At 49.7% G+C, this 16,374-nt stretch overlaps 4 protein-coding genes across 11 annotated transcripts; 3 read left to right on the forward strand and 1 right to left on the reverse strand.

Moving 5' to 3' along the window:
• Positions 1-7: 7 nt before the first annotated feature.
• Positions 8-2,960, forward strand: slbp2 (stem-loop binding protein 2). Of its 4 annotated transcripts, none has more exons than XM_049742463.2 (9): positions 8-262; positions 815-955; positions 1,101-1,203; positions 1,278-1,355; positions 1,422-1,568; positions 1,654-1,815; positions 1,870-2,017; positions 2,094-2,220; positions 2,354-2,960. In XM_049742463.2, the coding sequence occupies exons 1-9, from the start codon at positions 139-141 to the stop codon at positions 2,416-2,418; spliced, it is 1,095 nt and encodes a 364-aa protein (XP_049598420.1). In that variant the 5' UTR covers positions 8-138; the 3' UTR covers positions 2,419-2,960. The 4 variants fall into 4 exon arrangements, with proteins under 4 accessions (XP_049598420.1, XP_049598421.1, XP_049598423.1 ...); XM_049742464.2 differs by having other exon boundaries at positions 20-262; positions 1,425-1,568; XM_049742466.2 differs by having other exon boundaries at positions 103-262; positions 1,123-1,203.
• Positions 2,961-3,212: 252 nt separating this feature from the next.
• Positions 3,213-9,276, forward strand: fam53c (family with sequence similarity 53 member C). 5 transcript variants are annotated; one of them, XM_049742449.2, is made up of 5 exons: positions 3,213-3,483; positions 5,198-5,467; positions 5,868-5,925; positions 6,447-7,420; positions 7,534-9,276. In XM_049742449.2, exons 3-5 carry the CDS (start codon positions 5,919-5,921, stop codon positions 7,843-7,845), a joined length of 1,293 nt encoding a protein of 430 aa, XP_049598406.1. In that variant the 5' UTR covers positions 3,213-3,483; positions 5,198-5,467; positions 5,868-5,918; the 3' UTR covers positions 7,846-9,276. The 5 variants fall into 5 exon arrangements, with proteins under 5 accessions (XP_049598406.1, XP_049598409.1, XP_049598404.1 ...); XM_049742452.2 differs by lacking the exon at positions 3,213-3,483 and adding an exon at positions 3,586-5,106 and having other exon boundaries at positions 5,198-5,517; XM_049742447.2 differs by lacking the exon at positions 3,213-3,483 and adding an exon at positions 3,586-5,106.
• hspb9l (heat shock protein, alpha-crystallin-related, b9-like) lies at positions 8,939-10,831 on the reverse strand. Its single transcript, XM_049742478.2, has one exon. The coding sequence runs from the start codon at positions 10,729-10,731 to the stop codon at positions 10,123-10,125; it is 609 nt and encodes a 202-aa protein (XP_049598435.1). The 5' UTR covers positions 10,732-10,831; the 3' UTR covers positions 8,939-10,122.
• A 700-nt stretch (positions 10,832-11,531) lies between these two features.
• Positions 11,532-15,990, forward strand: LOC125982158 (early growth response protein 1-A). The gene is made up of 2 exons (XM_049742453.2): positions 11,532-12,300; positions 14,271-15,990. The coding sequence occupies exons 1-2, from the start codon at positions 12,120-12,122 to the stop codon at positions 15,359-15,361; spliced, it is 1,272 nt and encodes a 423-aa protein (XP_049598410.1). The 5' UTR covers positions 11,532-12,119; the 3' UTR covers positions 15,362-15,990.
• The last annotated feature ends 384 nt before the right edge of the window (positions 15,991-16,374 follow it).

Here is a 16,374-nt window from a genome sequence, read left to right on the forward strand (position 1 = left end):
TGAAGTTTCTCAAATTTGATAAAAAATCATTTAAAATGTTTAGGAATCAAACCCCGAAAACCCCGCTAGAGACCTTAAAAAGTTAACGTTTTTAGAATACGCATAGGCCACGCCCTCTGCAGGTGTATCTCATCAAAGATGCCACGAAAACGCAAAACGGCGTCTGTAGTCTCAAGCAGAGGTGCCAAGTTCAAAACTTCCAACACAATATGTCACGCAGTGGCGTGGAAACCGCAGCACAGAGCCCACTGCTCTCCTCCCGGTTGGTAACGTAGCTCAACATACACTCGATTATTTGACATACCAGCAAATCAGTGTGACTTCTGCTGTTGCCTTTGCAAGACCAGTTCAGATATGCGTTATCGCGAATTTACACGACATTCAGGTGTGTTCGGCCATCCGCGGGGGGGCGGGGGGAACAGCATACCAGCTCTGCCGAACCCCTGAACCCGACTCACCGAACCCCTAGGTTCCAGGTTAAGAACCACTGTGTTAGTCGCTCAGTGTAAAGCGAAATCTGTTATGCCATATTTAATGCCATTTCAAATAAACTGCTTCAGAGGACAGAATGACACAACGGTGTATCGAGTTGGTCTTTGCAACCGGGAGTATGGTATGCAGGATTGACTTTAAGATTTTCAAAGTGATATATATGCATATTTTTCCTTTTTTGGGGGGTGGCCAATTGTAATTTATTCCCAATGCACTGTCTTCTCGTCCAGTCCTTTTTTATTTCTTTGTAGTTACTACCCCTCATGTTTCAATTTTGGTTCGGTTGATGTAATTTGAGTTCTACTCTCAGTTTCTGTTTCAGCCCGCGGTCATGCGCTTGCGCCAAGGGCTGGTCGACAGCCATGTGGAACGGCCTCTCTGAACCACTTGCGGTTGCCGGTCGCTCTGCAACCGAGCCTTGGCTCCTCCCCGGATGCAGTTCTGTCTTTGACAGCCTCGTCAGGTCAGTCACGCAAATTGGTACCATGTCTCCTGGGACAACATGAGGGGGGTGTCCAACTAGCCTCCTTTTTGAATAAAGGTCCATTCATGTATTTCATCTGTGACCCGTCATCAGAAAACGATACACTGGTCCATTTTGAAATTAGACTCTCCCCATCCCGGTTGCAGTAACGTTTCTCCAATCTCGATGTCTCCGGCGGCGCTCAGCCCGCGAGGTGGGGAAAGATATGCCGGTGGCAAGCCACGCAGGTTCAATCTTATTTAAATGATCACGCTTGCGGCCGTATAACTTTTCAAAGCATATTGACAGTTTTTGGGTCCAGGACATCAATCTTGGAGCGTTGTATCCTTAAAGCGTCCACCAGTAGCGTCGCCGTGGGGACGGAAGATCTGGACAAGAGGTGTGCTTAATGTGATGACGGCTTCCTCCAATCAAAGCACTTGCGCTGATTTTACCTCCATGTCAGCAGGGCTCCGCTCAGCCGCTGCTACCCTCGCCTGCCAGAGCTAAACAACACGGAGACCAATGCCGCCGTTCTCAAGCGCAGACAGAAGCAGATTCTGTATGGCAAGAACACAAGCGGCTACCAGAACTACCTGCGGCAAGTGCCCAAGTGAGACCCGTATGATCTCTGCTTCCGAGTTGAGTTTGAAAAATCAACACAGAGAAGCTCAAATGCTCCAACCGCTGTTCCGCAGACATTCGAGAGACCCGAAGCTCCACCCGTCCACCCCCAACAAGTACAGGAAGTACAGCAGGCGCTCGTGGGACACGCAAGTTCGTCTGTGGCGCCGGGCGCTGCATCAGTGGGACCCGCCCGGCGATGGCGCGACGCTCGCCTGCGACCCGGTCGAGCAACTGTAGGTAGAGCACCCCGTCGGCCGTCGCTGGTTTTTTAAATGGTGTCCCGGCAGGCAGAAGCAACTGGCAAAACTGACCTCGGACTCGTGCGACGATGGAGGAGACAAGCGCAGAGAGAAGGAGACCCTGGCGGCCTCCTCTGTGCCCCCCCTGTCAGCCGACATGTCGCCTCCCACCGCCCGCAACGTTCTGCTCTCGGCGGTACCGCCGCCACCGCCAATGCCAAGCATTTTACATTTTGTTCCTATTGGCCCGACCCTCTTCTCCCAATTTCCAGGAGCCCGAGCGTAGTCGTCCACCTCGCTCTCCTCCTGGCCTCAGCTGCTTCTTCGGGATCCAGCTGACCGAAAACAACGTGGCCGACTGGCTCCAACTCCAGCTGGAGGACGACCGTTCGGGAGGCGGTGAGTGCACAAAAAATGCACGGCTGAATAAATGCCCCCCCATCCAACTATCTCTCCTCCGCGTTGGTGCCTAAACAAAAGGTCCCGTTGTACTTTCCAAGACCTTTGCTCAATGTTTGTCTTTTCCTTGTAGATTTCAGCGCCGATGATCAACTGGTCCCCGTGGTGTTGGACCAGTTCCTATGGAACCGTTATTGAACGTCCCTCGCTGCGACAAGCCTGGTTTGGTTGACGCTGAGCAAGTTCATCATCCAGATGGCCCAGTGATAGACTTGAATCTGTGTATGAGTGTGTCTGTTTTTCTCTGATACATTTGTCTTTTTAAGGGCACTGATGATTTTGAGGGGAGGGGGCGTGCGCTATTGGGTCCTTGGGCCTTTTTGCCCTTCAGCGTCGGAGGAAACAAGTGATGGATCCCGGTGTTTAACAGACAGAGGTTGACTTGGCGCTTTGACCCGAGCACTTTTCTTTTGTGTTTATTGCACTTTGTCACTGGCGCCGTGTTCTCCGTGTACACAAAAAGCTGCTGAAGTTTGTCTTGAAAGTCACTCTTATTTCCTTTTTGCTGTAACTTTCTGGCCTCTGTCGAGGCTGCCGCTTAGTTTGATTCCGTCTTGGCCACGTTCACCTCTGTTGTGCAAAGGTTCTTTCACCTTTTTTTTTATTTGTTACATGACATATGCTGCTTTAAATGTTAAAAGCGAAGCTGAAATTAATAAAGACGTAAACAAAGTATCAAATTGAATGAAGTTTGTTTTTTCATGTAAAAATTTAAAATTTCATTAGTTGTCCGGATCAGCTTTCTGGATAAATCTTTGTACGCTCAATGCTTATTGTGGCCTTTATTTGTAGTAATCGAGAATCAAAAATCCTTATTTTTGTACACTTGGCTTTAAAGTTTTAACACAAACCAAATAAATGAGAAGGGGTGGGTGGGGGGTTGGGGGGGGGGTTGTAAGCCCGCCCCCACCCAATACACTCCAACCCCCACCGTTAATGTTATTTATGAATGCCTAGTCGCTCGTGTGCACGTACAAATCTGGATCATGTTTTAAATAATCGGGAGACGGCGGAAATCAATCGTATTGGATGGGGACGCCTTCACGCGTGCACAGACGATAATTCATTGCGGTAGCTGCTTTTTAGATGCTGAGCTCGGCGGCGGTGGGCTGGAGCGGTGCGTTGGGCTCCATCACGCTGGGTCAATACGCCAAGTAACCGGGGGCTGACCAAGGCACTCGGAGAGGAGGGCTGTCCGACGAGGTAAGCCTGCTCCCCGTCTCTACGTCTATCGACGCGGCCGCGAGTTTGCAACGTGCCAGCTTGTTTTGTGGCTCCGTCTGGGGTGAGAGGAGGGTGGAGGTGGTTGCTGGTGATGGAAGGGAGGGGGAGCGAACAAGTCAGGACATATCCATCCCGCAGCATCCCGCCGTGTTGTCCTCACTCTGGCTAAACCATTTCAGAACGAATATACGTGAAGTGACACCAACCGCGGGGGCGGATTCGGGATTTTTTATACAGACACGCACATCCCCGCACACAAAAGGGCAAGCTCTCCGATCGAGAATGGGAAAATCCTCGTCGGATATTTATAGTTGCGGCTAAGTGCTAACTGCTAGCTTGATGCTGGGCTCGCTTCGCTCAGCGGCCGGTTCGGCTGCCTCGCTGCTAGCCCCGCCGCAGTGCAGCGTCCGACCGGCGGCCGGTGTGTGTGCGGCGCGCAGCTGGGCCGGACGTACGTCGCAGCCGCAGTTTGGCGGACGACTGTAACCCAGCGTCGACCTTGAAACTTAAAAGGAGGATGGCATGTTATTTATAGCGAGTGGACAGCTCAGGTGAGTGTACGTGAGCATCAACCAACGTCGGATAACACCTTTCAATAAGTACCTAAATGATCACTATTACGAGCTGTCGTCTCCCGTGCAACGCCGAAGAACAAGCTCCAACAGAAACGCTCCTCTTGAACGACAATCGGTAACCGGAAGCATCCTCCTTTGAAAACAATGGAAAGCGTTAGCATTGAGCTAGGTGCAGCGGCCTCGGTGGGGCGCTCTTTTTTCCTTTGGCATTCACGATTAAATCTCAGCAAACAAACGCAGTTGTACTGTTTGACAGCACATGGGTCCCGAGCTGACTTGAAACCCAGATCTGTCAAAACCGGGCAGCACATCTGCAACAAGGTACGAATCTCGCGCGGATGTTCTCCCAGTGCTTCTTTTTCCCGGCTCCCGCACGCATTAGCAAGGCATTTCTGTTAGTTTCATGCAAGCGGGAAGGGCGAACATGTTGAGAATCAAACCCAGAACCTCTGAACTGCGTGGCAAACGCGTCAGTGAAATTTCACCGCGCCTGTTATTATGAGAACTTGTGGTTAGAATCGGTCCTTCGCTAGTTGTTTACAGAATTTTAGGATTTCACTTCATTTTCATTTCAAGTATTGTGCAGTTTTGCCTCACGAGTCACGTGCTACTAATGTACCTTCGTCGCTTTACTGGTCCACATTACAAATGTGTGAAAGGCAGTAGTGGGACAAAAACAAACTAGGTCACTAAGAATATTCGACTTGGGCACACTAGCGCACACAAATATCAAACATGAGTGTACGTGAACTTACATTAGTGTGCCACCGCCATTCTCTACTGTGCAGATGTTACACAGTCCTGCACCAGCGGGGCAAGGGGGTGGGGGGGGGGGGTGGGCACTGATTCACTGATTGTTGGGTCTTTTCCAATTTCAAATTGTTTTTTTCAGCATTTCCACACATCATGAGTTTTTTTAGTCCCTCTTTTCTGAAGAATTTTTTTTTGGGGGGGGGGGGGTTAAAAAAAAAAACCACCCCCTAATTTGTTTTACTCGTATTTTGTGGAAGACAGTAGTGGATCTCGAGTAAGAAAGACGGCCGTGCGCCTTGGTCCTTCTACTAGTGCACCCTAGTGCAGTTTGAATGAACTAAAACCACTTCCACCCTTGCGGGCAGGTTGGTGAGGCCTCTGGCGGACAAGTCCTGGTCATGCTGTCCTTGTGAGGTGGGGCGGGGCTACCTGGCCCAGAGGTGCAAGAAGGAGTCTGCTTCTATTAGCCACTCCTGTTAAAGTCTCCCGACAGAAAGGTGGGCCTGAGCCACGCACTCCGCTTCCTCCTTTGCTTGTCCTCGTCCAGCACCGCTACCATGACGCGGTCGCCTTGCTGGTGGAGAACGTGAGGAAGTCTGGAAGGCGACCCCGCTCGGCCAGGGGACTCTGACTTGGTGAGTTGTGGGGGAAACGGCCTTCTCTACTGGCTCAAGCAGTATCACAGGTACCGATCGCTAATTACGTGTTCCATAAAACTGTCATCATTTTCTACAATGTGGACTTTTATAAATCCGATTTCTGGCGGAAAGCAATACTGATTAATCGGCGCATCATTTTCAAAAATTTGTAAAGGACGAAAAACTTGTTGTTGGCCGCAGAACTTTGTTCTTCGCCAACATGAAAGAAACTCCCTAAGTGGTCAACTTTGATGTGACGTTTGAACAAGAGAAATGTTTAAATAGCACTGTTGGACTTTTGTCCTGACATGGTGTACAAATGTGAGAACACTGTCCTCAGGGAAGCCTATGTGGATGAGAAAGCACTTTCTTGTTCTTTTTTTTCCTTCTACCTTAGTCCCTGCTGGACCCGAAAAGTCTCGCAGAGTGCTGGCCCCCTGATGGCTTGATGCCTGGTCAGTGAGCCAATCTCTCCAATTCCTTAAATGAGCATGTGAATGGTACAATGTGACGTTTTAGTTTGAACTTCCATCCATCCATCCATTTTCTATACTGCATGTCCCCACGGGGGTTGCGGGCGTGCTGGTGCCTATCCCAGCAGTCATCGGGCAGTAGGCAGGGGACACCCAGAACTGGTTGCCAGCCAATCGCAGGGCACTCAGAGACGACCAACCATTCGCACTCGCATTCACACCGAGGGACAATTTAGATGTGGGAGGAAACAGAGAGAACCCACGCGGGGACGGGGAGAACATGCAAACTCCACACAGGGAGGTGAAATCGAACCCGCACCCTCCAAACTGTGAGGACGTGCTAACCAGTGCACCACCAAGCCAACAAACAAACTTTAGTTTGAACGTCATTGTCTTTGTCTTTTGGGAGCACAAACCTAATCTATCCCGAAGTGCGCTTACACATACGTATTTTTTTATTGTCTTTTCCCTCTCTCTAATTTGCTCTGCACGTGTGTCCTCAGAGAGCAGCTACTGGCAGCCCTGCCCTCCCTCCAAGTCCAGTCTGCAGGGGGGTTTGCTGAGCTCTAGTTTCCCTCCCGGCCCAGTCCCCCTGGCGCCACCCGATGGCCACCTTCGAGAGGGGGGCGAGCCCCCGGACAGAGCCCCCCTTCAGCCCCAGCAGCACCGACCTCTGGCGCCCAGCGCCTCTGCATCGGAGCTTTCCCTTCCAGGGGCGGCGGCCCCTCCTGGCCCGGCTCCGCCTCCCCCTCCTCCCCCGCCACCCAAACGCCACTGCCGCTCCCTGTCAGTCCCGGAGGACCTGTCGCGCTGCCGCTACACGTGGCGGCCCAGCGCCTCTCGGGTCTGGACTCCCGTCAGTCGCCAGCAGTGCCACGGAGGAGTGGGCGGCGCTGGGGCCACGGGTGTGGTGGCCGGAGGCGGCGGTGGTGCGTGTCCGCTGCGCCCCCCGAGCTCCTCTCTTAACTCATCTCTGCACTCGTCGTCCAGCCCCACCTTCTTCAGCCTGGCGCTTTCGCCGGACTCGCCGTTGCCCTGGAATTTCCCCTGGGACCCCAGCGAAGCAGCGGCGGGGGGTGGTGCGTGTTGCTGTTTCTTCCCCTCGCCGTCCTCGTGCTCCTCGTCACCCTCGCCGCTCCACCCGCCGCCGCCGCCTCCCCAGCGGCGTTTCTCCCTCTCGCCCGTCCTCATCCGGGACTCGGCGGCGGCAGCCTTCCTTCCTCCAGCTCCTGTTCAAGCAGCCCCGCCGCTTGTCTGCTGTGCGGCCGGCGGGGCAGCAGCGGCAGCCCCGGTGCCCGCCTCTCCTTCCTCGGCGTGCAGCACGCCGTCGTCCCTGCGCCGCAGCTTGCCTCCGCAGCTTCCGCGGTGCCACTCGCAGCCTTGCGACCTCCTGCTGCTCAAGCCCGGCCTGAAGAGACGCCGCGACCCTGACCGTCCCTGCGCCCGCCCCGTTCTCGACTTCACCAAGATGACTCAGGTACGAGTCTAAACAAGTTTTTTTTAAGTGTCGTAAGTAGCGACCGTCAAACTCAAAACTATTTAGCAAGATGTCTGTGTGAAAGAGTTCTTTGCTCTGGTCTCATCCTGCAGACCCGCAGCATCGACCCGCAGTATTTGGAGCGCGGCGGCAGGCCGACCTGCGGTGGCGGCGACCTTTTTGTTGGCGTGGAGTCATTTGTAGGCGATTTCCGGGGCTCCTGCTCGCCGGCCGAGTGTCTGGGCAGGTCCAGCATTGGCCCGTTGAGCGAGAGTGACGAGGAGTGCCGCGAGGATGACGACGGGGAGGAAGACGAGGATGCAGACGAACGTGATGCGGCGGCACAGCCGCAGCAGCAACAGCAGCAGGCCGTCTTCGAGAGGGATTGTACAGAACTGGACTTGAATTTAATCGAAGAAAACTGACGCCTTTGTAAACGGAAGGCCGACCTTGTTTATTTTGGGGGTCCTTGAGGTGTTTTTTTAATTCATGTATTCTTTTAATTGGATTGCTTTTATTATAGAATCAGAACAGTCCTGACACTCAGAAGTGCCAGAAGTCAGCAAGGCTCACTGGACAGACAGCCGAGGTCAATCAAAGCTGATTGAGGACAATGGTGATGACGTGACTGCTTGTTGGAGATCCTCTGCCCAGGCTGTTGGAAAACCTTCTAAGGGAGGACCGCACAAAGAGGGGGCCAGATTTTGGCCAGATTTTTATGCGCTGCGGCGTCCATCTGAAACATCGCCGGGGCACTGTCGTGCAGGAAGGGAAGCCGTCCCATAGGCTCAGGTTAGACAAATCACAACAAACTTGCTTTAATGCCGCATTCAAAAAAGCCAGAAAGAAGCAAGCACTTGAGGTCATCTCATATTTATATCGCTAGTCAGGAAATTCAAAACAAAAAATTGGCAGCCATGACACATTTGGTCACACAGAAGATGTTCCGAACCAAAATCTGTGATTTAGGAAAGCCATTTTCAAAACAAGCAAGAGACATTGAAAAAACAAGAGCACGTAGATGACAACAATATTCAAGGGCAGGCATACATCTATTCTTTAACCTGCGTGAATAACTGCAATTACTGCACTATGAAACTTTTGAAATAATTCATTGATTGAAAGTTCTTTACCCTAATCAGTGTGGGTGGGTTCAGATGTAGACCCACTTTGGTGCGGCGATGTTTTCAGGTGCACCCCGTTGCTGTGTTAGCGTCATCCTGTTCCTCCCAAGTAGTTACTGATGCTGTCGTCTACCTGGCTCTTCATACTTTGCTGTTACCTTCAGTCCGTGTGTGTGTGCGTGCCTGTATGTGTGTTACGAATGACTAACAGCCCAGAAGAAAAGGCTCATCTGGTGAACCATGACAGACAACTTTAAAGACAATCCTAAAAATGACATGTTGGGATTATCAATTACTTAGGTGCCATTTGAGTCAAGATTTTCACATCTGGGAAAATGTAGAACACACAGGCGCGCATGCACACACACACAGAAAGACACAGACATACACAGACTAACGTCACCACTTTCATTTAATGACACACAATGACACTTTCATTCAATCCCACATTGCCCAAAATGAGCCTTAACAAAACATTGTGGAAATCAAAATCCGATAATGGAGGAATAAAACACATTTTTCTGTAGCTGTTCATTTCAGATGTTTTTTTTTTCTTCATATTTCTGATCAGACATATGAGCTTGAGCACGATGGACAATGAGCTACTATGAACAAGTTAGAAAAGAGACTTGCCTTTTAATATAATAATTATTGTATGTCTTAAAACAATGACATCATGGCAATTTGAAAAGCAGTTTGTGATTAAATTATTGAGAATTATTTTACAATGAACATGTGTGTCGTGTTTATTGTCATGAGTGAACAAGGACTCAGTGGGGTAAAATAGATGTTTATCTATACAGTAGTTTACATAAACCAAAAAAATTGACACCTTTACTTAAAAACAACCAACCATCAAATTGGCTTAATGCTAAGTGCCTGTATGGTTAGCAGTGATAGTCAACAAATAGATATCTTGCTCACACCAATGTCACTCTTTTTTTTTTATATATATATTGCGGTTATTTTTGTTCATTATTCAAATCTTTGTGTACTGCAGGATTTCTGTCAAATTGTCAGATCACTTTTGACAATTTTATATTCCAACAAACTTCTACTTGGTTGAATAAAATCAACTTTTTTTAAAAAAATCCATCCATCCATTATCTGAACCGTTTATTGTAGTTGTATTTATTTTAGTCAATAAAACTCTTATAGATGCTTTATCTGGTAAAAAAAAAAACCAACAAAAAAAAAAAAACATGATTTGGTTGCATGGCTGTATTATACTGCCACCTGATGGTCAAGGCAGACATACCAGGAGCATTAACTCGTAACTTTAATTCTTTACGATGAAAAAACACAAGAACATATTCTAGAATGACATATTACACGTTTGTAGTGCTAAGGCTATATTTAAAAATAACTTTACAGGGCTGTGGCATGCCTGAAAAGAATGTTCTCCGCGGCATCATCCGTCATTGTTGCAAATAGGTTGTGCCTCAGTGGTTTGCTGTTGTTTTTTTTTCCCAAATATTGTCGACGTGATTCATAATTGCCAGCTAAAACATCAGCAATAGACAGCTCGTCAAAAAACAAGTTTCATCCATCAGATTACTCCATGCAAGTCTCATTCTGTCAGTTCTCTAGACTCGAGGGGTCGACCTCGGAGGCCGCTGTGACGGCCGGCACCGGGGCGACGCTGATGGGCACCACTCGCTCCTTCCCGTCTCCGGCCGCTTTCTCTCGTGGTGCCTGGATCTGCAGCTGCCCTCCCACCAGTGAGCAGGTGACCGTCTCGGGGTCCACGCCGTCTGGCAGGTCCAGCTCCTGCTTGAACTCCTGACACCGGTACGAGTAGGATCCTTTGCCGTCCTCCTGCTTCTTCTCCGTCTTCCCACTGACCCTCAGCTTCCGGCCCACCTGCTTCACGGACAGCTCCTCGGGGCAGAACTCCTGGGTGTCGAGGCTGATCGCGAAGCCGCTTCCGTTGGGGCTAAGCCGGTGGAAGGCGATGGGCCAGAAAGTGGCTGACACTGGTGTGTGGTCGATCTCCTCAAAGATCTTCTGGTGCAGCCTCTCCATATACTCCATGTTCTGTCTCATTTCCTGCATGTGGCGCAGCATCTCCTGCTCCATGTGGTAGAAGAGAGGCTTCGTCTCAGGCCACAGGCTGCGGATGGGCCAGTGAGCGTCCATGAAGGGCCTCGGGGCGGTGGACAGCTGGAAGACACTGGGGCACAACATCCTGCTTCCTCTTGCTTCTTGATCCTCACAACTTGGGGTTTGCAGTGTCTGATGTTGGGACGTCCCCGCTGCGTGTTTATATACACCCGGCCGAAAGTTCCAGCAGCATTCCGCGCGCGCACGTATGTGCGTGTATTTGTGTGTGTGTGCGCGTGTATTTGTGTGTGTGCGCGCATGTGTGTGTCAGAGTCTAAATGCAGCCCTGGCGGCTGCCGCATGCCGACATGTCGCTGCTTTGTACTATTTCCGACGCCAGACTGTCATAGGCTTAATACGGTTGCATTGGTGCGAAGTAATGAAGTATTTTAATACTGTACTTGAGGATTTTTTCAGGTTGACAAAATTTGTTCGTTATCATGTTTGTTACTCAAAACTGTGGTTGGTCAAATAATCTTTTCCCTTTGAAATGATCGGACACTGCAACATCGATGATATTTTGTTTTATTTAGTCTGCTGTTCATGGATTGAAAATCCCTTGGAATGCGAATGTTTACAGGTTTGATGTCAGTATCTTGAATTATTTCATGCCTTAATATTTCGTTTGGATTTTTTTACACTTTCTAATCACAGTACCCAAGTTATGTTTTATGCGCCACTCAATTTGTCCACGGAATAGAGCTGCACTTATATACACACACTTAATTAAACGGGGTTAAACTGCAGTCATAATTTTTTTTCTTGAGCTGACGAGGAGTCCCTCCCGGGTCAGGCTTCTGGACGGAAAACACCCATATATGGCCCGGAGAAGAGATGACGTAGGGAGGCGTTCTCGTAGATGTAGGCCAAATTTGAGTTGTTGATGTGGTCCCGTCACTTCCGGTCATGGCGGTTGGCAATAGATTAGCAGCTACAGCATCGCCGTCAGATATATATGATTACCTTTTGGTTTATATAAATGTGTGTCTATAGTAGCCCACAAAATGGGTGGAAATCTGGTAGTTAATGTTATTTGGCATTTGCAAGAGGAAGAAAAAAAAAAAAAAGAGATCATACCCGGAAGGCTACTGGCAGACTAAACAGGAAAGTCCCGGCTTTGCCTATATATGGGCTTCCGTCTCGCCTTATTTGTCAAACTACGTCACGACAAGAGTCTATAAAGCACCAGCCTCAAGAAGGAATCCTGTGGGATCTCATGTTTAAAACTCACCGTACGCAACAAGCGAAAACACCGACCGGAACAAGCACTGTCATCCCCTCAGTTACACAAAATAGTCGCCGTATCCATTCACCGGGACTCCTTGGGATCCCGGACCAGACCTAAACTCGTGTTGGCTTCTTCCGAGGGTCCAAGCCCCGATAAGAAGCAAAAGCGGTTCCCCCACGCGGTCCCCGGGCAGCAGTGGAGTGCTGGTGTCTCGGACCACCAGCAGCGGTCAAACCACAGAGAGATGGCCGCGACCAAAGCGGAGCTCCTCCTCTCGGCCCTGCAGATCTCTGAGCCACTGGCCGTCTTCCCGACCGTCCTGCCCCCGCTGGAAGGCTACCCGAAGCTGGAGGATCTGCAACTGCTTCTGCAGAACACCACCGAGGGCGGAGGTCTGCTGAGCGGTGAAATCGGGGACTATGGAGGTGGGTGGTTCCATTTGTTCAATTTGTCTGACACAATGTCATATTTGCCCATTAAAAATTTGAATAATAATAATAATAATAATAATAATAATAATAATAATAATAATAATAATAATAATAATAATAATAATAATAATAATAATAATAATAATAATCCCCAAACGAAATGTCCAAAAACAAACATTTTTAAAGTTAAAATGCAATTAGAATTGTATTGACTATGTATTGAATTTAAACGTTGTAACCATGCAACCGAACTGCGATTGTTTTGTACAGCGCTAGAGGAAGCCCTGGCGCATGCCACACTTTGTAAATCACTGTCTTTCGATTCAGGCTGCTATGCTAATTTTACAAGCATAAAAAGATAATTCACAGATTTTGGAGGGGCAATCTATGATTATTAAACAAGGACTCGGTGGGGGAAATATATATGTTTATTTATATTCAACAAAAAAGACAAATAATTACACCTTTACTTAAAAGCAAGCAACATTGTCTTCAAATTGTCTGAATGCAAAGTGCCTTTGACATGATAAGAGTTAGCATTGGTAGTCAACAAACAGATATTGTACTCACAGTCATACCTTATGTTAAATAGCACACTTTTTTTTTTAGATTACGGTTAATTGTACAAATGTTTGGGCACTGTGTAATTTCTGCTGCCTCTTGCTGAGGTCGTTTTTGACAATTGATTTTATATTTCAGCAAACTTCTACCTGGTTGAATAAAATCAACTTTTTTTTATAGATCCAATATAAAGATGTTGTTTTATGGGCTATTCGTGGCAGGGGTTGACTGTATCCTTATTGTAATGGCCTCACATGCAGAAAGGGGGGCCACAGTTGTGATGCTTTTTCAAAGTCAAAGTCTGCTTTGTTGTCAATTTCTCCACATGCCAAGACATACAAAGAGATCGAAATTACGTTTCCCACTATTCCACGTTGACAAGACATAGTACACAATATACATACAAGTAAACAACACAAAAAGTAAAAACAAGAAGGCACAAACAATGAATAAATAAGAGCGATGAATAAATAATAAATAAACAAATAACATAATAAATAAGAGGAGCAAAAATGGAGCAAGTGTGCATACAGCAGACAGTCAGAATATAGCGCAAAAGTACAGGACGTTACGCAGGAGGGGGGAGAGAGTTCAGGATCCTAACAGCCTGGAGTATGAAGCTGTTGGTGAGTCTGGTGGTGCGGGAGCGCAGACTCCTGTACCTCTTCCCAGAGGGCAGAAGATCAAACAAAGAGTGAGCGGGGTGACTCACATCACACACAATCGTGGTCGCCTTGCGGGTGAGATGGGAGGCGTAAACGTCCTTCAGGGAGGGGAGTGAAGCACCAATAATCTTACCAGCTGTGGTCACTATGCGCTGCAGGGCCTTCATGTTGTATTCAGTGCAGCTACCACCCCACACAGCGATAGAACTGGAGAGGACGCTCTCAATGGTGCCACGGTAGAATGAGGTCATGATGGCCGGAGGAGCACTTGCTCGCCTGAGTTTCCGCAGGAAGTACAGGCGGCGCTGAGCTTTCTCCGCCAGTGATGCAGTGTTGGTGGTCCAGGAGAGGTCCTCACTGATGTGCACCCCCAGGAATCTGGTGCTGCTCACTCTCTCCACCACAGCACCGTCGATGGTCAGTGGCAGGTGTTGGGTGTGACCCTTCCGGAAGTCAATAACAATCTCCTTGGTCTTGTTGACGTTCAGCAGGAGGTTGTTGTCCCTGCACCACGTGGCCAGAAGGCTCCGACCTGTATTGCGTCTCGTCGCCCTCGGTGATGAGACCCACCAGAGTCGTGTCGTCGGCATATTTCAGCACGCGGTTGCTGCTGAGGCCTCTGACAGCCTCAGCTGTTCACTGTGAAGAGTAAAAACACAACGAGCACACTCGTGCTGGAGCTTCTGGCGTCGTATCGCCAACTCCAGTGTTGTGATATTCTCTCATGTTGTGTTTCAGACCTTCTGTCAGAACTGGCCGATCTGCAGAACCTCCCCCCACTGACCCCTCGCGTCCCCCCCTCTTTGGCATACAGCGGCCGTTTCACCTTCGAGCCGTCATCCACGACCGGCGGCGGGGGCAACATGTGGCCCGAGCCTCTCCTCAGCATCTTTAGCAGTTTGGTCAGCGTCGCGGCTCCTTCGGCTCCCTCCTCCTCTCCGTCTGTGACTTCGACGCCTGGCCAGCTGAGGTTCTCCACCGATGTCGGCTCCATCTTCTCAGTGGCGCCGACGGTCACCACCGCCGCTATGGACCCTCAGCCAGCCCCCTACCTGTCGCAGGGGCCGCCTCCAGCCTACCCCGCCCAGAGGCTGCCCGTGCTCCCAGACTACATCCTGCCGCAATCGCAGGACGCCCAGCTCTTAAAGCGGGAGCGGAAGGCCGCCATGTCGCAAGGTGGAAATCCCCCACAGCCGCCACTCACGCCACTCTTCACCATCAAGGCCTTCTCCTCTTCACAACTCCCCGACCAGCCCCTTGCCACCTGCAGGCGGAGGATGGTGGGCAAAGCGTCCCCTCAGGAGCGTCCCTATATGTGCCCGGCGAACGGTTGCGAGCGCCGCTTCTCCCGCTCGGATGAGCTGACCCGCCACGTGCGCGTGCACACGGGCCAGAAACCCTTCCAGTGTCGTATCTGCATGCGCAGCTTCAGCCGCAGCGACCACCTGACCACTCACATTCGCACCCACACAGGCGAGAAACCCTTCGCCTGTGCCGAGTGCGGACGTAAGTTCGCCCGGAGCGATGAGCGCAAGCGCCACACCAAGATCCACCAGAGGCACCGGGACCGGACGGCCGTCGCTGGGCCTCCCGTCATAGCCTCGCTTCCCGCCATCGCCGCACCTCCCTCCTCCTTCTCGGCTTGCTCCTCCTCCTACTCCTCACCTGCTTGCGGCTCCTCCTCGCCTGCGCCTTCCATCTTTGAGCCGAGCTCCTTCCCCAAGCACTGCTCCTCCCCCAGCGGTTCCTCGCCCCTCGAATCGGACCGACCGCCCAGCACGGCTTCGCTCCATGACATGTGCTCGTCGGAAAGTCGGCCCTCCCTCTAATGGTTCCATGTCTTCACTGAGCACAAACGCCAAGAGGAAAACCTCAGAGCTGAAAGCAGCAGCCAACGGGCCCTTGCGCATTCGTTTGCAGACTCCAAATGACCATCAAAGTCTTCCTCTGCAGTTCGGTGGCCGCATCTAGCCAAACTTCGCTTCTTGAGACTTTGTAATGCGAGTCCAGCAAATTTTGTGACTTGGTCGAACCTGCTATCTGGGGCAATTTCTTCCCTCCCAAGTCTTCCAGGGCTGCTGCTAAGTTTGGGACAGTTGCGTTTGGGACCCCTAAAATGCAGACATTTTCATCAGAATGCGCTTTCTGCTTTGTTGAATCCCTCAAAAATATTTTGAATGAGAAACACAACGATTCCATGAGATACAACAAATGCAAACCAACAACAGTGACTAAAAGCCCCATTAAAGAAATGCCCCTGGTCTAACACACTTTGTCAAATCAAAGTAAATATACTGTATGTGTATAATATATATACAGTATATACTGTAAATATACATGAATATTTTGTACAAATGATTATTTGGTTTACCTACTGTGTAGGTTTGTATGTTCACATGAATATGATACAAAATATATAGTCCAGTGAACATAAGAATAAAAATATGGAGCGCAAAAATGTTTACCTACTTTCTGCATCACAATAAGATTACAAATATTTATGGAGTGTTTTATTATTTCAGTTCACCGTCTGCAGGAGCCTGATAACGACTCTGATCAAATATGCCGCCAGTGTGTTTTACGAGGAAAACTTCCAAAACATGCAAGAATGGCCCCCGAGGACCGGAGTTTGACACCCCTGGACTGTACACTCATCGGACTTGTGTGCGATTCCTGTGTGTGTGTGTGTGTGTGTGTGTGTGTGTGTGTGTGTGTGTGTGTGTGTGTGTGTGTGTGTGTGTGTGTGTCTGTGTTTGAGTGACTGCACTTTGTCCCCACCAAGATTTTGAACCCAAATAGAGTTTCTTGTTGCGGCAGATATCCTCATGCCCAAATGTGGAGG

The sequence above is a fragment of the Syngnathus scovelli genome, chromosome 15 (genome assembly GCF_024217435.2).
Source record: "Syngnathus scovelli strain Florida chromosome 15, RoL_Ssco_1.2, whole genome shotgun sequence".
In the NCBI taxonomy this organism is placed as follows: domain Eukaryota; kingdom Metazoa; phylum Chordata; class Actinopteri; order Syngnathiformes; family Syngnathidae; genus Syngnathus; species Syngnathus scovelli.